The following is a 20,533-nucleotide window of genomic DNA, read 5'->3' on the forward strand; positions in this document are numbered from 1 at the left end:
ATACGTAACGGCGGTACATGTATTCCGTTACTCCCCAACACTGTTTATAAGTACCTTGTGAAACAAACATTATTTTACGGTGACAGGTTTTTGAAAAACAAAAGAAACTACTTGACTGTTCTGCTAGGCCCCTGTCACTCGTGGGCCCTTTAGAAACGTTATCGCCTATCGGCCCCTGCCCCCCAAAACGCTGAAATTAGCGAAAATCACAACTTGAAACCAGATCATTTTAAACGAGTGACTTTTACTCAATGCACAGTTTATCCCACCGAGTTCTTTTTCGTAGGCTGAGTGCTTGATGTTGGCCTTTGCGTCTATCACCACCATACCAGCCACAAAGAGCTGCTTATTGATAACCGATAACCACACAGTGCCTCCGAGTGCTACTGACGAAAGACTGCAGTTTTTACTGGCGCAAAGTCCACGAACACTGTGCAGTATGAGCATACTGTGAAAAATACCCGATGCTGCAATTTTGATCATGTCTACTGTATTTTGAGCCAAATTTCTCCGCGTGCGTATAAGAGAAACCCCCTGATTCATACAGCTGCTGATGGAGAGCAGAGAACCACAACTGTACCGTAAAGGAGGTGTGGGCGGAGCCAAACACTCCCCGCCCACTCGGCAAAATGGCAGCCAGCATGAAGAACGTGGAAGAAATTCGGAATCGAGTAATATTGGGAGAATTTGGTGTGACGAATGTAAGTGCGGCTGTGATCGTGGATTTGGAGAGGCACAGTATGTCCTCTGTGGGGTAGTGAGGCTCTGACTGACACGCTTTAACTGATACGCGTGTTTGACACGGACTGCATTAATATTACTTAATGAGCACCTATTATAATATACAGCAATCATTCATGGAGCTGAAAGTATAATGTGTTTCTGCGTTGCTTATTCACTTGTAGTATCACCTGCCGGATCATACTTGTGGACCTGTGTGCTGTTGTTGTCTTTTATTTCTTTTAGCCACTATTTATCTGTTGCTCTTAGGTTCATACTACGGATTTCCCAGGAAACTACCCCGGATATGACGACACTTGGAACGTGGAGAAATTTCAAAAGGTAAAACGTTGTCACTGCGGTGGGCCTGTAAACGCTGGGAGGACGAATGTCATCAGTTTTCTTCTGTAAATCTCACATGACTTTTGTGCGCTATTGGGAATGATGCACAAGCCTTTATTGGGATGCTGATCCGGCTTATTTGGAGTCTTTACAGGGATCTGCTCTTCTTACTGGACGGTTTGGTCCATAATTGTCTAAAATGTGTATAAATGTTTGCACAGCAACAGATTTGTAATTTCACCCATGCATACCACCACATTTCATTTTTAATCAAGTAATCAAGATGTGACTGAAGTGCAGACGTTCAGTATTCATTTAAAGGATTTAACTAAAGTACTGATTTTAACACACCACATGGTCATAAATACTCTAAGCATCACTCTTGACCTGATTCGAGGCCAGCAGAACTGTTAGGGTTACGTTAGTCACCAGCCTTTTCCTTACATTTGTCTGTCCACCAGTAAAAAGTATTGAATATGTATTTGGACAAAGATGTGTACAGACTAGAGTGACTAATGTGCTGAATAAAAGACCAATGCTTCGCTTGTGCTTTTAACAAATGTGTGTGATTGTAAATAGAAATGGAACTCTCCTGTTTCTTTGCAGAACTTCAGAATCGATGTCGTGCATCTGGATGAAAACAGTATGGAGTTTGACATGGTGGGGATTGATGCAGCCATTGCCAATGCTTTCAGAAGGATCTTACTGGCAGAGGTGAGCTTGTTTTGTTGTGTTGCTACGGTTTCAGACCTGCTCTTGAACTTTCGGTATGTGAGGGACTTTCGTTCATGAAGAACGTGTACATTTTGTGAATTTAGGCATTTAGTTTATTCGTTTTATACAAATATATTTTGAAAGCTGTTAATTATTTTTGTTTTTTTTAGGTGCCTACTATGGCTATGGAAAAGGTGTTCATCTATAGTAATACCTCCATTGTCCAAGATGAAGTCCTGGCCCACAGATTAGGCCTCATCCCCATCAAAGCTGACCCTCGTCTGTTTGAGTACAGAAACACTGGTAAAACATCATATTGAACCACTCACCCATAAGGCAGTTGACACCAATGCTCATTTTATCTCTCTGTGTCATCTTCTTGTCATGTGACAAAGTGCCAGTTTAGATAACATCTTGCTTAGTCATAATTCTAAGAATAAAGACAGTTTCCCTGCTGTGCTGCAGAAACTCTACAGAAAGACACGAGAAACTTGACAGTGAGCCTGACCTCAGTTTTACTGAGCATCTGAAACAGATACGACCCAAAGATGGAGAGGTCATGCCTGCTTCCTACTTATGCCATGTTCTAGTTACCTCGTCAGGCGTTATGAGCATTAGTACTTTTTTGCCCTTTAGAACACAGCTCGTCCTGTAGCTGTGCTTAGTAGGGAACAAACATGTGACTCCACGTGAATGTGGAGTCAGTCGTCTGTCCGCAGGTTTGTGCTGTGGGTGAAAAACTAAATAATCACTTTTATAATTTCATGAGCTGCAAAGCTTCCAGTGTTTTCTGCACTTGATCTAACAGTGATGATGTGCAGCATGTTAAGCAACATGTGTAAAATGCTGCTTTGTTTTTTTTAGGGGAGGAGTCTGCAGAGGAAGAGGGTTCAGAAATAGACACAATTCAACTGCAGCTGAAGATAAAGTGCAGCAGGAATCCCAGAGCAAGCAAAGACTCATCAGACCCACGAGAGCTGTACTTGAACCACATGGGTGGGTATTTTTAGGTGTCACAAAATGATGCAGATATCTTAGTAAAAAAAAGTATTCCTGTCTAATTGCAGATATCTGCTCTGTCCACTTTTGTCTGCTCATAGTTTATTCCAAGGACATAAAGTGGGTCCCCATTGGGAACCAGGCAGATGTGTTTGCAGACTGCTGTATTGGGCCTGTGCATGATGACATTCTGATAGCTCAACTACGACCGGGACAAGAGCTGGACATTGTCATGCACTGTGTCAAAGGCATTGGTAAGCTTTATTTCTGTCTCGGTGAGTGGCTGCAGTGCTGAAGATATAGACACTAAACAGGCGAACAGAAACAGGAGCATCATTATTTATATTATAATAACAATGTATTATTTCTATTGGCTGGACAGAGATGCTCATAATACATTGTTACATTACATTAAATTACTTTTACTGTTTTTAAAAATTTACTGCAATAAGTCAGCTAATATGAAACATGTACTTTCTGACATGTAACTATAAATTTCTTAATGTTCATCAAACTATTAAGAAATTTCTCAGTCAGACACAAACCATTGGGATATATGTGTCACATGTGGCACAAGAAACAGCATTATACAATTGTGTTTTAAACCATCTAACAACATTTTGTATGCTGAAGTGCTTCCATGTCACACTTTATTGGTTTGGGATACACCTGGTCCCATTAGGTTTTGAAACTCCTGGGTTTGAATCCACTGGTCGGCCAGGGGCTTTCCGTCCTGAGTCTGCATGCTCCTGTGTGTGTGGGTTCTCAATATACACTGGCTCCCTCCCACAGTCCAAAGATACGTATGTGCATGCATTAATTGGCAAACTGAACTGGCTATAATGCCTGGATTACACTTGACTGCGGACATGGACACAAACAGCTGGAGGCCTGGTTCCTGAATTCCTGACCAAAACCCAATGGAGATGGTTTGGGAAGAGATGGAGCGCAGAGTGAAGACAAAAGGACCAACAAGTCTCAGCATCTCTGGGAACTCCTTCAGAACGAGACAAACATTTCAGGGAATGCAAGAGTGTGACAAGCAGTAATCAGAGCAAAGGGTGACTGTTTTGAAGAACCTAAACATGAAATATGTTTTTAGTTATTTCACGTTTTGTTTACTTTATAATTCTCATAGTTTTGAGATTTTCAGTGGGATATATATGTATGTGTGTGTGTGTGTGTGTGTGTGTGTGTGTGCGTGCGTGCGTGCGTGCGTGCGTGCGTGCGTGCGTGCGTGCGTGCGTGCGTGTTTGTAGAGCTTTGTGCTTTAGATAGGTGTGTGCACCAAATGGTGGCGCACAGTAGTGGCTGACTTGTTCCATAATATCACGTTCTGGCTGCAGGGAGTTCAATGACAAGATGAAATGTGAGTTAACAGATGACCCTAGGTTTGTGGCTGGTGCACTACTAAAACATCTCAAGCTGAGGGTGGAATGTTTTCAGGATGTGCTGAAGTGAATTTGCCTGAATGTGCACAGTGGGAAATGCAGCAGTTTACATACTACTTGGATGTTATCAGTCCAAATAATGGGATAGTTTGTAAAAACAGTATTTTCTGCTGCCTAATGATAAAGTGTGTTCTCTGTTGTTTGTTTAGGCAAGGACCATGCCAAGTTCTCCCCAGTGGCCACAGCCAGTTACCGCCTCCTCCCAGAGATCACGCTCCTGGAGGTGGTGGAGGGAGAGAAGGCGGAGCGATTAAAACAGTGCTTCTCACGAGGAGTTATAGACCTGGAAGATATTAACGGTAAGCGTGGCTTCACTTAAATTCAGCAAGTTACATTGTATTAACCTGCAATCAGTCACCTGATGCCGTGAATGTTATCACATTTTTTTTGTATTTAAGGGACAAAGGTTGCCAAAGTTGTGAACAGTCGCCTGGATACGTGCAGCCGGGAAGTCCTCCGACACAGTGACCTGAAGAATGTGGTGAAGCTTGGACGAGTGCGAGACCATTTCATCTGTACGTTCATGTGTAGCTGCTATAAGACACCATGCAAACTCACTGATGAAAATGCAAATATTCCTTTTAAAGTGGCCTAGCACCTCCTAAAATCACGAATCAGTGCCCTGTCTCTTTGTTTAATCCACACACCGTCTGTAACAGAGCCAGTTTGAGAGAGACACGTGGCATTCAAAGAATCTGAAGTCTATATGCTGTGAAACCACTCCTGCTTTATTCAAGGGGTCAATCCATACTGAAATGATAAATGATAATGAGTCTTAGTGTTGGACAGATGCACATTCACTTGTATGCTAAAATATATCTGTACTGATTATTAGTCAGTGTTCTTTTCGGTGTTTACCCCTCGGCCATAATAAGCTGATGGGTTGTTGTCGTCACCCTACTGGGCGACGTGGACACCTAAGTTTGTGATTGCATCACTCAAGAAGGAAGTCACCTAGAATTGTGAAATTGATTCCATAGCTGCATCTACTAAAACCCTCGGACGAGTTCAAATCTCAGTGACCTCAACCTTAAAGCCAGGGGTCAGAGGTCAAGTTTTCTGAAAACTCAGGACCCTGTGGGGCTGCACGGCATCAATGCGTTAGCGCAGTTAGCTTGTTAATGGTTTAGCCCCATGCAGCCCCACGCACAGGCACTAACTCGCTAACGGAGATTTGCCGCGTTAATGTGTTATGGCGTTAACGCCATTTTAACGAGATTAACGCTGACGGCACTAATTTCTACACTTGCTCAGACTTTGTTTGAATACGTGCATCACTGTCTTTACACTGTTTTAGCCCATGGATGTGTTTTCTTTTACAGTTACAGTGGAATCCACCGGGATCCTGCCTCCAGACGTCTTAGTCACAGAGGCGATTAAGGTCCTCATGGCTAAATGTCAGAGGTTTCTCAATGAACTGGACTCGACTATTATGGAATGAAAGGATGACTGAGCAGCCCGTCAGACCTCGGATGGTTCTTACTATGCTGTCAGTGGAATGACTGTGTACAAATATTCTATACTGATAAAGGCTACATAGACATTTCAAAGTGCAGGTGTTTTGTTGGTATCATCTGAGTATGTATATACAGCTTTGTCTGGTATTTTGTATACTTTTCATTAAACGAATGTTGAATTGAAGACAAACATCTTAATGTTATTGATGTTCAGAGTACTTTCCACTTTTTTTCCTTTTCTAAATAAAATACCATTAACTGTTTAGGAATTACAGCTATTTTTATCCACAGTTCTCCATCTTTAGAGGCTCAAAAGCAGATTGGACAGTTGACTGACAATATGAGATCCAAAGAGATTTCAGTACAAATGAAGGAGACCACCATAAGGTCTATTTTGTTTTCTAGCTTTTCAGTAAGAGAGAAAAAACTGCAAGAATGCCAAACTCATTGTTAAAAAAGGAACTCACTGCCAACAGGTCCAGAAGACCACAGAACTGAATGTACTTAGTAAAGTAAAAGGAGGTATATTTATCATCATCAAAATCTGCAATCAAGAGACAAGATGCAAATTACTGTTTATTTTCTAGAAGGATAATCCCAGATCAGACTCTACCAGGAAATGTGTAAACATTCCTGGTAAAGAATGTTTGGACAGATTAAGCTGGGAAAAGAGAGACGGAGGAGAGAAGCAAGTCTTGATTGGACACCCCATGTAAATATGATGGAGGCAGTGTAATGGCATAGGTACGTATGGTTGACAGTGGGATGAAGTCAGTAGTGCTTATTGATCGTGTGTGACTGATGGAAGTATCAGGACGTATTGTGAAAAACACAAAACTATGTGCTCTGATTCAGTCAAATGCTACCAAACTGACAGAGATTTACATGGATAGCGACCCAAAGCAAACCGAACCAAAGACTTTCTTAAGGCAAAGACATGGGATATTTTTCTAGACTTCAGGCAGTCATTGATTACAAAAACCTTTCCTTACATTTAAAATTGTATTAGTTTTTCCAGTTACTTTTGAGCTTGTGATAATGAGTGACTGTATAAAATGTAACTCATAAACAGTTACAGAACTTCTGTTGAGCCATTTGAGTCTAAAAGTGTGCACTTCTGTCCCGTCTTGACAGTGTAATTTCAAATTCACCATTATGGTCTGCACTGGAAGAGCTATGAAAAATATACCATTGACCCAACTGTATGCGCTATTCAATTCAATTTTATTTATGTAGCACCAAATCACAACAACGGTCGCCTCAAGGCGCTTTGTATTGTACAGTAGATCCTACAATAATATATACAGAGAAAAACCCACCAATCATATGACCCCCTATGAGCAAGCACTTTGGCGACAGTGGGAAGGAAAAACTCCCTTTTAACAGGAAGAAACCTCCAGGCTCAGGGAGGGGCGGGGGCTGCGACCGGTTGGGGTGAGAGAAGACTACTACTGTCCAAAAGTTGTGGATACTTTGCACAGCTGGACTGGCCATCGGGTATATCAGGCATTTGCCCGGCGAGCTGATGTCTGTCACTGGGTCCTGGATTCCTCACAGGCAGACTCCAGGCAGTCAGAGTTGGTACCAGGACATCAGGTACAAAGATAGTGAGCACAGGGACTCCCCAAAGCTGTGTGCTCAGTCCACTCCTGTACACCCTCTTCACCTTTGACTGTGTCCCCTCTCAAAGCAACACCTCCATCATTAAATGACACAACCATCGTCAGGCTGATTTCTGCTGAGGAGGAGACTGTCTACAGGGCTGGCTCAGCTGGTGCCTGGAAAATAATCTCTCCTTAAATGCTAAGAAGACTAAGGAGATGATTACTGACCGAAGAATGAGGACAGACCAGGATGCCCCATTATGCATCAACGGGACTCAGGTGGAGAGGGTTAGGGTTAGGGTGAAGACGTTCAAATTCCTTGGCACCCTCATCAGCGAGGATCTCACCTGGACCCATAACACACGGCAGATCATCAAGAAGGCTCAACAACGACTCTTCTTCCTAGGGAAGCTGAGAAAATTTAGATTTACCTCCAAACTTCTCAGCAACTCCATCATAGTGTGCTACGGGAACTCAGGACAGGAAGGGTCTCCAGTGTGTCATCAAAAATGGCACAAATCATCTGTGGAGTACCCCTCCCACCACTACACCACAACATTCAGGTCAGGAAAAGGGCAAACAATATCATCAAGGACAGCACCCACCCACAGCACACACTGTTCACACTCCTATCATCTGGCAGACGCTACAGGAGTGTGAAAGCTAGGACAACCAGACTTAAAAACAGGTTCTATCCACAGGCCATCAGGCTACTGAATCACTGACTATTGTCAAACTGTAATTACCCTTAACCTGTAATAGTTTATAGTTAGTAATGTACACCTTAATATTGCAAACTAGTTATAGTTTGCTAGGGGGCCAGGTAGGGCATTAACAGGGAAAGGGGGGGCACAAAGAAATACTTTTCTTTCTCATTCTCATTTAAAATATCTAGTTTTTAATAAATAATTATCTGAATCTTACAACCAAAGTGGTCATCTGATGTACAATGTAGAGAAATCATACATATATACCAGCAACACAGTGTACATCACTGTAACAACAGCGTTTGTTTTCATTCAAAGGCTTCGTGGCTTTTCCTATCATACCTGGGGGGCCGGTCTCTAGTCAAAATGCCTGGGCCGGTTTTTTGTCCCAGTCCAGCCCTGGCAGTGGCTATTTAGGCGCACCTGGTGAAACTGCATCCCCCATCCCACTCTGAAACCGGTGACCACCACAGAACAAACACTGTGGGGTGTGGGCCCTGGCTCACCTGCACTAACTTTCTGATGACAGGCGTTTCTTCTAAACCTGCTGAACAACGTGCCGCTGCTGTTCATCACACAGGATCACATCAGCATTTAATACATGTATGTGTGACAGCTGCAGCTCATGGTGGTTTCAAACGACTGTGGACCGCACTGTGCGGCTGGCTGTTAACTGTTGAGTCAGTTTTTCCATCTTTAAAGAAAAAATGGCACGAGCTTCCTATTGAAACGTCATTTCCGGCTCGTCTGTATCAAGGCAAGATGGCGGCCGTGGTAGAAAGAGTTGATGGATGTGTTGGGTCCTTGGACTCAGATGTCGTGTCACTAAGACATACACCCCCTCCATCGGACCAGCAGCACCAGAACAACCCTCTGCTGGGCCTGCCCATCGTGGCCATCGAGACCATCCTCAACTTCCTGTCCTACGATGAGATCAGCCTGCTGCGCTCGGTGAGAACAAAAACAGCAGCAAAGCTAATGCTAGCCAGGGCTCCGAATCCTGTTTGGGTAGCACTCGTGTAAAGGCAGCGCAGACATCAGGCTGTTTCACGTCTGTGCTCCCGTCTGGAGCCGTCTGTTTGCAGCCATGGCCCGCATTGTGCTCATCGAATTAGCAAGACAGCCGAGATGCGCAGGGCTGGGATGCACGACACAACACTATCACAATCACAGAACTGTCAGGGTGCAGATGAGTGTTGGTCACGGAGTTGTTTGCAGTCAGTGCCGGGCTCATGGCTGTCCTCTGTCCTTATGTAACTCTGTGAGGTTAGTAAAAGCCTGGCAGCTCCATTTCTGTCTGCTCGGCACACAGCCTGGAGGCTTTGTTCCTTTCCTGCTGTGCAGAATTGTCTGATTCAGTCTCTGTCATATGTTAGTTTGCATTTGCTGAAGAGTTCATGGCTCACTGGCTAAGTGAGGTAATAAGACTGCTGTGCACTACCCGTGTTTTCACTGACATTTGCAGATGAACTTAATGTTGTGACTGGAACCGTTTTCCTGCTGAGATATTCATAGCTAGTAAACACTCTCCTCTCAATGCAAAATACTGTAAACAAGATGTGCAATGAGGGTTTTTTTTTTTAGCTTTACTCTGTCATACCACAATACTGGACTGTGTCATACCTTACCTTACTTATCAGTATGAGCGGTGCAGCTGTATCAGCAGATAACTATCAGGTCAGTGTCAGATGACTGTTGATATTTAATGATCAGAGCCAATGTATCAGCTCTTAAAACTGTGAATGTAGAGACTGGAAGCCCTCCACTTTATCCAAAGCACTGTGTTAAAAAGCCCATGTAGGCAAATGACTCGAAACTCTGAATTGCTACATACTCATCAGATTAGCTGTCCACCTGTGCTCTCTGATCTGTCTTCAGGTATGCAAGCGTATGGACATGATTTGCCAGCGTGTCCTGAATCAGGGATTCCTGAAGGTGGAGCGTTACCACAGCCTGTGCCAGAGGCAAGTCAAAGCCCAGCTGCCCAGGTCAGTATCACATCACAAGTTATTCCACTCTCACTGCACTCTGGTTTTCTGCAGGAACTCTCCTTTATTTAATTATTTGGTCAACTTTAAGAAGCTTGGAAATGACTTTATACTTTTACCTTGATCTGAATGAATTGGCTGGCACTTATGTAGAGCCTTTATAGTCTTTTTGGTCATAATATTGTCACCCTTTCACCCATTCTTATAGCACTTATTCTATACACTTAGGCATGTGTCACTCTCACACGTGTGCAGCTGGGGCATTTTATGGTTCAATAATTTGCCCATGGGCACTTAAGTGTGCAGATTAGAGGAGTCGGGGATCAGTTTCTTTGTAAGTATTTTTTTCCAAATTCTTCATAAGCTGGGATATAAAATTCACACGTACCTTGTACTAAATGAAAGCATTGTATTTAAATGCAGAGGAGGGAAACAAAAATACAGGTACAGGCTGGTGAGTTAGGACATTGGGAAACAAAACCAAATAAAACATCCTTAACAAAAAGATCGTGTTCTCATGGTATCCTCATGAATGTAACCCTGTCAGTAGGGATGGGATTTAAATTTTTGATTCCCATCAACGATGAGAGCATGATGGTAACGTCCAAACTGCATCCAGGATAGAAACAGCTGCATTATGCTGCTAACACAACTGCAGCTCTTTCCAAGCACATGCACAGATAGCATGCTAATTCTAAGCTAGCCAAGAACCCAGAGTGATGTGAAAACTGACTGAATACCAACCCGTCTGAAGAAGCTTGATAATCAGTCAGGCTTCAGTCTCCATTTATACTGGTTCATATTTCTAAAGTAGAATCACCACGAGGATCGCTTTAAAGTCTCTTTGTGCTGTCTGCTTTGTGTTCATACCTAAATGTTAAGAGAAGGATCATTTGTGTGTCCTCATTAGGGATTTGTGCTGGTGTGTGTGGGACTGTAGCCTCAGGTTTATACTGTTAAATGGCAATTATGAGACAGTGTAACAAATTACTTTCTACTAGGAGTATTTGGGCAATTTAATGCATTACTCAGGAAAAGTGTTCTGTTTGACGTGTGTAATGCATTACTCTGTTTGAATAACAACCCCAACACAAAGAGGGGAAATACCTCCAGGATGTGCACACATTTGACTACACAACATGCAATTAATTTGCACAAACATGCTGCTTAGCAATGGTGGCGACTCTTAAAGCAAAGACAGTGAGAATCAGTAAGTGATATGGATAATGGAATTGTTATCAGTTCCCATCACTAATTGTCAATCATGTGATACTATTTTGAGATAAGTTGCCCGAAGAAGAGAAATACGTGCTTTACACCGTCTGTACTTTCACAGCCTCTTTTATTACCCGTCAGCTGTAAAAGGCTGATGGGGTTTTGCTATTACCCAGCCAGATGAACAGGCAGCGTGGGCACCCAAGTTTGTGAATGCAACAACTCAAGAATGAGGCGACATAGTATTTCAAATTTCAAACCATAGGTTAAAAATCTTGGATGAGTTTAAAGACGTGACATGGAGAAGGTAATACATGCCTTTATTTCAACACGGCTTGACTATTGCAATGCACTTTATGTTGGAGTCAGCCAAGGGTCTCTTGCTCATCTTCAGCTCGTTCAAAATGCTGCTGCCCGCCTCTTAACTGGTACCCACAAGCATGATCATGTAACACCTATCCTGTCTTCTCTTCACTGGCTTCCTGTTCATCAGCGAATTAATTTCAAAGTCCTAACACTAGTTTATAAATGCCTTAATGGTCTTGCTCCCCCATACCTTTCCGAGTTACTTCAGCCTTATATTCCTTCACGGACCCTCAGATCAGCTGACCAGCTGCTGTTGATTGTCCCAAAATCAAGGCTCAAATGCAGAGGAGAGCGAGCCTTTTCGGTTATGGCCCCAAAACTTTGGAATACGCTGCCTTTAAATATTAGACGGGCATCTTCGTTTCCTGTTTTTAAAACGCTTTTGAAAACACACCTTTTTTCGATAGCGTTCAGACTGGCGTGAGTTGATATTTGTATATGTTGTGTTGACATTGATAGTTTATGTGTTTTATTATGTTTTATGTAAGTGTCAGTGGTTTTATCTTGTGTCTTACACTGTGTTTTTGTACAGCACTTTGGGCAAACCTTTTGTTTTTAAATGTGCTATATAAATAAATTGGATTTGGATTTGGATAAATCCTGCTGACCTTAACCTCAAGGTCAAGGTCAGAGGTCAAGTTTTCTGAAAATCATCAAGGATTTTCACATTTCTACTGGTGGCTGCCAGGACACCAGCGTTTTAATTCCAGCCCTATTTATCTGACCATGTGACCTTTGTGTGAAGGTCATGGTGTTGGGCTGAGCGCTCAGGCCTGGTGGCTTCAGCTGTAATAGTTACAAGACAAAGTAAAAGCAGGGCAGAGTCTCTGATCCCCTCTGCTCGGGTTTTGTGTGAACAAGGAGTGCCACAAAGAATGAGACTCTTACAGCATATGTGAGGATGTTGTATTGTGTCCACAATATGTATGTATCTATCTTCTGTCCGTGTGCGTCTGTGTGTGTGTCCAATTTAAACTTTTACTATAATCTTGTCTCCTCGTCATCCTCCTTTTTTGGTTTGGTTTTTGGCTTCTTTTGGGCGTCGCCTCAGTGGATCATCTGCCCAACCAAAAATCACTTTATACCTGTGAAACACACACACTTAAAACACTGAAAGCACTTTATTCTCTGCCTAAACACTTTGTCTAGTATTCACAACCACAACTTTTCAGCTTTAAATCTTGGGCAGTAAATTCAGTGCCCCAAACCTCAGTAAATTATGTTTGTGTCATTCACTTCAATATTGTCCTCCCAATATTTTGCCCTCTGAAAAAGAAAAACTCCTACAAATACATATATAATCAGGCCTAATTGGAAACATAACTTCCATCTTTCAGTCACTGTGTTCTTTTGGGGTTTGTTGTTGTTTCTTAGTCAAACCTACAATAGTTTCTTGACGTCGTCACGGGCTTTGTGCTGTGCTGACTGTGAGTGCATCAGCTCCTGTGGCTGTTACAGGCTCTATTTCTCATCCTTTTTCTTCTAACATAAATCAAATGAGTCTTTGAACAGTAAATCTTTTGATTAAATTTTCCCCTCCAAGCTTTGAATTTTCTTAATGATGTGATCATATAAATGATAATACATAGTAATAAATATTCTTCTCTTCATGTTTCCATTGTCTTCCAGGAGAGAGTCAGAGAGGAGAAACCACTCCCTGGCCCGTCACGCTGACATCCTGGCTGCTGTGGAGACCCGCCTTTCACTACTCAACATGACCTTCATGAAATATGTGGACTCCAACCTGTGTTGCTTCATCCCTGGAAAGGTTGGTGTAGCTGCTACTGGCAAACAACTCTGCAGCATCAGTAGTTTTCAAGACAGAAGTGAAAAGTTCTCATTTCAAAAGCTCATTAAAGTGAAACTAATCCATGCTTTGGTGTTTGCCGTGACATGCCATAATTTGTTCCTGGGTCTGGCGCTACATGCAGGATGGTAAACAAGATGAGTCCAAAGCAATAAAAGCAAGTTTTAGTCAAATTCAGATGTTGAATATGGCCTTTGTGCTTTTACACCTCAGGCTGCTTCAGGCTTGAGTTTGTAGTCTTATCAGAATCAGAGAAACTTCATGAATGCCAGAGGAAAATAAGCAGTAAATATACAACAAACATCAAATGGTAAATGGTAAATGGCCTGTATTTATATAGCGCCTTTAATAGTCCCTAAGGACACCAAAGCGCTTTACATATCCAGTCATCCACCCATTCACACACTGGTGATGGCAAGCTACATTGTAACCACAGCCACCCTGGGGCGCACTGACAGAGGCGAGGCTGCCGGACACAAGCACTCATATAAAATGAGTGTCGAAACAGAGATACTTATAGATAAATAGATAAATATAGCGATATAGGTATAAATATGAATATACATATAAATGTAAAAGGACAAGTATGTGTGCAAGTATTTATCGTGGTATACAGAAGTGACGAGGTGCAGTGAGGTGTGATTATTTCTGTTCCGCATGTGTGGACCTGACCCACGTGGATGAATTAAAGAGTCTGACAGCAGAAGGAAGGAACGAGCTCCTGTAACGTTCCTCAGACAGCCAGGTTGAAGGAACCCTGTTGCTGTCCAGGGTGTTATGGAGGGGGTGGAGTCATTGTCCATGATTACCAGCAGTCTTGCCCGCATTCTGTCCCTGATCACCTCCTGTAGGGTGACGAGCTTCATGCCAGCAACAGACTCAGCCTTCCTCATTAGTTTGTTCAGTCTGATTGAGTTGTCCTGTTAAGGTTTGTGGAAATCAGTCTGCAGTTGGCTCATCATCAGGAGGGTGTAGGACAAGGTTTGATCAAGTAACTACCAGGGCTGAGACAGTCAGCTGTCACATGACTAACCAGCCCTACAAGCACTGATGGCAGTCCACAGGTTCATTTCTATTGCTGACACTGACACTGACAGTCAAACCTCTCAACACAACCAGCATCTCCCCCTCCTTTCCTGTGTGCTCCCCACAGAACAGAGTTTAGTGTGAAAGAAGTGGTTGATCTAGACGGACAAACAAAAAAGAAAAATGTGGAGCTGAAAAGCTGAGAGAGAAAAAGAAACCAGCAATGGATCCGACCTGTTAGCAGCTGCACTGTCAACAGTATTTCCAGCAGCCACTAATATAAATCCCTCGCAGTCCCAGGAAGCTGCTGTTGCTAGCATGAGCTGTGGAGAAATGCGAGTTTGGAGGCCGAGGACAGGTCTGCTGCTGCTGCCAGTTACTACCAGGGGAACAACTGCTGGAGACGGGGTTTTTGAAATGCCCAGTTGATAGTGGGTATCAGTCAGCAGCTGCCAGGTCAAAGCCGGCCCGATACAGCTCCTCCAATCAGGTGGAGGACCTGCAGAGACTCTTAAAGGCACAGAACACACATACACACACTGAGAATATGGCCGGGGCCTTAACACACATGTTGAACTGCAGTGCAACAAAAATGCCCTAAACCAACAACAACAGTACCAACATGATTAAAAAGGAAAACTATTTGTTTGGTTATTGATGTTGAAACTTTAATCAGATTGGTGCTGTTGTTGCTGCACTGCACTTCAACATGTGACCATTTAAAAACTATGCTTTAACTGTGAGCAGTGGCTCACACCAGAGCCTTTTTTAATTCTGACCAGGTCAGCTCCCCACCCCCACACCTGAATGCCGCACCAAGCTTTTAAAAGCCTGTTTCACTCATTATTTCTCTGTTATTTGTAGTATCCTGATCATGTGCTGTTGTGTGCCATCAGGTTATAGACGAGATTTACCGCGTGTTGCGCTACGTGAACTCTACCCGAGCCCCTCAGCGAGCTCATGAGGTTCTGCAGGAGTTGAGGGACATCTCCTCCATGGCCATGGAGTACTTCGATGAGAAGATCGTCCCCATTCTGAAGAAGAAACTGCCGGGAGCCGATCTGTCTGGTCGCCTCATTGGCTCTGCACCAGGTAATTGAAATGTGACAAAAATAATAATAGTTGCGCGTCCCTATTGCACACCGTGTCCAAGGTTTTAAATGCAACATTTGAGCCACAATGATTGTGCGTTTGTGACTTTCCATTTGTCTCAGAGTTGTCAATAAATGTGAGAGACGAGAAAGTCATCGTCCTGTTTAATCTTCTTCGTTTGCACTGCTCTGTACGCTCACTGCTTCACACTCTGTCACCTATGCTGAAAGGGCTGAACTCTGTGCTAACTCGGGAACACGCTTTACTCAAATGTGTGTCTTGTGCCCTCAGTGGCAGGTCCATCTACCTCTTTGACCACCATGTCCTTGCTGGCTAAGAACACACCTTCCCGCTCTGAGATGACCAAGGTGCAGCAGCAGGTGAAAGTGAATGGGGCATCGATGACTGTACTGCGGAGGGAGATGCAGGAAATTCGGGTCAAGCAGCTGGAGCAGCAGAAGCAGCTGCAGGACCAGGAGCAGAAGCTGCAGGAACAGAGCCAGGTGATCGCTGAGCAGAACGCCCGCCTCGCAGAGCTGGAACACAAGCTCCGTGAACTGATGGAGAGTAGCGCTGCTGCTATCGGAGGACCCAGGCCCAACACAACTGTCCCCTCCACGTCCAGCAGCTCTGCTGTGTCTTTCACTGCTGCCAGCACATCTGCTGCTGTCTTGACAGGCGTGGCTGCGGCCTCACCCAGGGAGACAGAGGGTGAGGTAGGGTCTTCGCTAAAACGCACCAGAAAAAGCTCAGACCTTCCACGACAATCCAAACGGCTGCGCAGCAAGAAATGAGAAACTCAGTGTGTCATTTAGCTCAAGTTCTCTTGATTTTTAAGGTCTGACTGATCACATCTTAAACCCAGTGCCCAGAGTCATCAGCCACTCCACCAACACACGTCCTGTATACTGTCTCACACACAGCGCTGACACCACCTGCTGCGGTGTGGAATAATTCTCTGCTGTCCACAACCAAAACACTGAACCCTGAATGTCATCCAGGACTTTGCACACAGTTAGTTTTGTCGTTATAGAACTGTTAATGTCTGATTTTCCTTTTGTTAAAGACTCACCTACATAATACATTACTATGTAAACACGTCACTAGTTTATAGTTTCACCTTTAAAAAGGTCCCATTCTCAGCTAGTCTGCATTGTAGTTTCTACTTTGAGCAGTGGATTACTCCACATGTGGTGGTGTAGTGTACCATTTCAGGCAGTGGACTGAGTCAGACTACAGTGTGACCTAGGGTGACCGAGTGACTTGCTGATGATTTATCACTACCTGCATGATAATGTAACTCTATAGAAGACATTAGGCTTTGGCTACACAATGTTTTTTCTTATGCTCCATTCATCAGTGTCCTGGTTCTGCACATAGGATTTGTTGGCAAGTCCTTGCAAGGCTTCTGAACCACTTAAATCAATAAGGGTATAGGTGAGTGGTTGGCCATTTGCCTCTAAAAAGGTTGTTTATTAAAGGTTTCATTGAAATGACTGTACTCTCAAATGAAGATGCTTATATTTGCAGCCTTATATTTGGAGTCTTGTTAACAGAAGTCACCTTGCACATGTGATTTAATGCATTTCCTGTTTGTTAAGAAAATGTTCGTACTTGCCATTTTGGGAACATAAACTACTAAAGGATATCAAATTGAAAATAGGAAGTGTGACGCTCCTGGAACAGCCTAACTGCAGTTGCATGTTGTTAGTAGTCAGTGATCTTCACAGGGGTCTAAATCAGTTGCAATAGCTTCTTTCTAAGTTTGGCTAAGTGCAATATGAATCGATGAAATAGTCAGTGATTTATTTCTTTTTAGTAGCTCGCTTTTTCTTTTCTTTTCTTCTTTTTTTTTTTCAAGAGCCGCTGCTCAGATGAGGTTATTTTGATAAATTCTTGAATCTTCATTAAAAGGACGACTGAAAGGAGGAGAAGGCCAAACTGTCATGTATCAGCTCTTTGGGGGGAATATGTACATCTGTGTGTCTTTCCACCCTGATCTTTACAGAAGCAGCAGTGAGCACAGGAGCCATGCTGCGCTGAATATGAAAGCAGTCGTGCGTTTGAAGCCCCTCATGTCCGTATTTGGCTGTTATATGATGCATTACTGTATGAGCTGTGCTGAGGATAAAAATACTATAAAACTGACCTTGATGGCAAACTGGTGTTTTGCATCTGTTCTCTGAATAACGTGAGAAGCCTGATGTGATCTTCAAACATTCTGCATATTCACTACACATAATATGTACTTCAGTACAGGTCAGTGTTTTACCTTGGGGGGGTTTAATTGTGTAGTCTGTCTGATTTCACCTGAACTGGAGACACACAAGGCCTAACTTTGGCAGGCTTGCACAATATTCCATTACTTTCACTTTGCTAACAGTTTGAAAACTGAGACAACCTTGAATTAAGTACTTTAACTCAATAATTGTAAACTGGTGTCACTTGCTGGCTTTTACCGACATTTTCAACCACATTTCGCATGATACAACATTTGGCCAACCTCATCTGCTGATGAAGAGCTGAAGGGTTTAGTCGGTTTTTGAGGTCCAAAATGAACCAAATGAAAACAATGATCAGTTGTTTTTCTTTATTTGTGATTTGAAGATTTCTGGGGTGTCCCCGTCAGATCATGTCAACACTCCTCCAGTATTGCAAATATAGACTCCCTGCTTGCTCATACTGGGCTTTTCCCCAGCTTAGGACTTGTCGTTCTTCAGTGGACACAGAGAAAAACACAAAAGTGTAGAAGTACATGTGGGGGGGGGAGAAGGAAGGACAACCCCCCCAAAACAAAATTGCATTTCAAAGGTCACTTCTAAAACTTTCAGGTTTTTCTCACTTTGTCCCAAATGCCAGCTGATTTTTGTTTTCTCCTCATGTTTGAAACTCTTCCTGAGACTTCTGCCTCCACCTGAAAAAGACGAGGGAAGTGAACCTGTTTTTTTGGACTTTTTTGCACAAATAGATGGCGGCAGTGGGAACTGATTAACGTTAGACTCTGCCTGCTTCCTTCTCTGTACAAACTTGTTTTGTTGCCTTGTGGCTGCACTTGTGTTTTCCTTGTTCCAAGTGTTTCTGTTCTTTGGATGACCTGAACTAACACGTGGCACGATCATTTGGTAAAGACATTTTGGAAATGCATCTCACGTGTGTATTATGAAGACACAAGGCAACAAAGCACACGAAGATATAATCTGGTGGCTCCATCTGAGACTGCGTCTCAGTCTAGAAAACTTTACTGTATTCTTCATGTATTTTAAAGTGTAGATTGTGAATTATTTCATGTACGTATGCCAAGAAAACTGTTTTGAGTTGGCCGAGTTGCGGCTAATTGTACAGTCTTGTTGCGCACATTACTGTTACTGATGTACAAATCAAACCTATTAAAAATCAGCTTAACATATTTGTGTATCTCTGATTCTAAACATGAAGCTGTAGATGTAATGTTTGAGTGTTCATTCATCATATACATTCATTGCGTCTGGTAGAAAAACGGTACTAAAACAAATGTAATTGATATCAATCTTTGCTTGTGTGGTTGGTTGTGTTATCTATTTTGGTGGATACATGGCTTTGGCACGAAAGAAATAAAACCAAAACAGGAAGTGTTCATGCTGGAGACAGGAACCAGAAAACTACAGTTCTGATGACTAACTAACTGGAATGTTGTGCTGGTACGCTGCAGTGTGGCAATGAGACTCTACATCAAAATCAAAGCCATTTTTTAAACATATGCAGGTGTTACATCCTGTAATATGCATTATATATGGTTCAAATATGCAGTAAGTATACATCTGTCATATAAATACAGCCTATAACTTTACTTTCTTTAGCCCAGATAAATAAACATTTCAGTCACATGAAACGTGAGTTTTGATTTTTATGTAGTGTATAGCATATATAATAAGTACGTAAACCAATCAGACTTGTGTTTGTAAATGAACCACCCCATGTTGTGTAGCTTTCTTAGAATAGAATAGAATAGAATAGAATAGAATTCAACTTTATTGTCATTGCACATGCACAGTGTTGGGAAATCAGTTTTACCCCGGTTCTTTTTATTCCTCAGGCCTTCAGAGATGGCACCAGAACTCAGTAGTTATTTTTACAAAATCTTTATTCATCTTTATTCATCTTCATTTAAGCATGCACTTCTAGAAGGGAAGACGAGGCCGGTGTCCCTCTGAAACAATCTTCACCTCTTTGTTAGTTCCAGGCAGCTTTATAGGAGCGACCCCATCATAAAACCCCCCACAATGTGCTGCAAACTCTGTGTCTGTGTCTATGTGCACGACCACGTGAGTGCCTGTGTGTGCGCATACCCGTATGTCTATGTGAGTGCACGTGAATGACTGTGTACGCGTACCTGTGTATATGTCTATGCATGTGAGTGAATGTGCATGTCAGTGTGAGTGAATGTGCATGTAGGTGTGGGTGCGTCATAACAGTCAAAGCACTGTTTGTGTGTGTCTCTGTATACGTGACTTCCTGGAGGTCATAAAAGTAATCTCCTCACCCAGGTTAAACCAAATTCCTCTACACAACATAGAAAACAGAGTTAACATATTACAAACACTGAGACCCCCACTCTGCATCCACTGGGCCATTGGCCTCTTGTTGTCTTACATTTACAGATAAGGTGGAGAGTCTCCTGCAAGCCTACTTCTAAGTTATGGCAATTATGAGTTTTTATTAAAGGTACAAGCATCAGCAACCCCCAACTGTAGCTTCCTGTCTCCTTTTATGACAGCAGACCCTCAGTGTCAATAAATTCCTTTCCCTCTAAACAATTACACACACTCTCAAGCCTACAGCTAAGCCAAACTAAAACACAGACCAATCCTTCCTTATTACTGTGATCTAAACAAATTTAACACATTACATTCTAATAATTATTTTCTTGTACTCACAACAGGTACAGGGCAACGAAATGCAGTTTGCATCCATCCAGAAAGTGCTTAGCCGTGATATAGATATATTACAATATATATTAGCAATAATATAGATGTGTAAGTATATTACAGAAATGGGTCTATTATGGT

At 42.7% G+C, this 20,533-nt stretch overlaps 2 protein-coding genes across 3 annotated transcripts; both read left to right on the plus strand.

The window, feature by feature from the left end:
• Positions 1 to 73: 73 nt before the first annotated feature.
• On the plus strand, positions 74 to 5,873 carry polr1c (RNA polymerase I and III subunit C). 2 transcript variants are annotated; one of them, XM_003456660.5, is made up of 9 exons: positions 74 to 701; positions 991 to 1,062; positions 1,669 to 1,776; positions 1,947 to 2,079; positions 2,641 to 2,772; positions 2,877 to 3,029; positions 4,376 to 4,525; positions 4,625 to 4,741; positions 5,549 to 5,873. In XM_003456660.5, the coding sequence occupies exons 1-9, from the start codon at positions 630 to 632 to the stop codon at positions 5,665 to 5,667; spliced, it is 1,056 nt and encodes a 351-aa protein (XP_003456708.1). In that variant the 5' UTR covers positions 74 to 629; the 3' UTR covers positions 5,668 to 5,873. The 2 variants fall into 2 exon arrangements, with proteins under 2 accessions (XP_003456708.1, XP_019221899.1); XM_019366354.2 differs by lacking the exons at positions 74 to 701; positions 991 to 1,062 and adding an exon at positions 1,084 to 1,239.
• Positions 5,874 to 8,448: 2,575 nt separating this feature from the next.
• Positions 8,449 to 18,894, plus strand: fbxo28 (F-box protein 28). The gene is made up of 5 exons (XM_003456675.5): positions 8,449 to 8,945; positions 9,873 to 9,982; positions 13,193 to 13,331; positions 15,293 to 15,488; positions 15,780 to 18,894. Exons 1-5 carry the CDS (start codon positions 8,517 to 8,519, stop codon positions 16,280 to 16,282), a joined length of 1,377 nt encoding a protein of 458 aa, XP_003456723.2. The 5' UTR covers positions 8,449 to 8,516; the 3' UTR covers positions 16,283 to 18,894.
• The last annotated feature ends 1,639 nt before the right edge of the window (positions 18,895 to 20,533 follow it).

Source organism: Oreochromis niloticus, linkage group LG13 (genome assembly GCF_001858045.2).
Source record: "Oreochromis niloticus isolate F11D_XX linkage group LG13, O_niloticus_UMD_NMBU, whole genome shotgun sequence".
NCBI lineage: Eukaryota > Metazoa > Chordata > Actinopteri > Cichliformes > Cichlidae > Oreochromis > Oreochromis niloticus.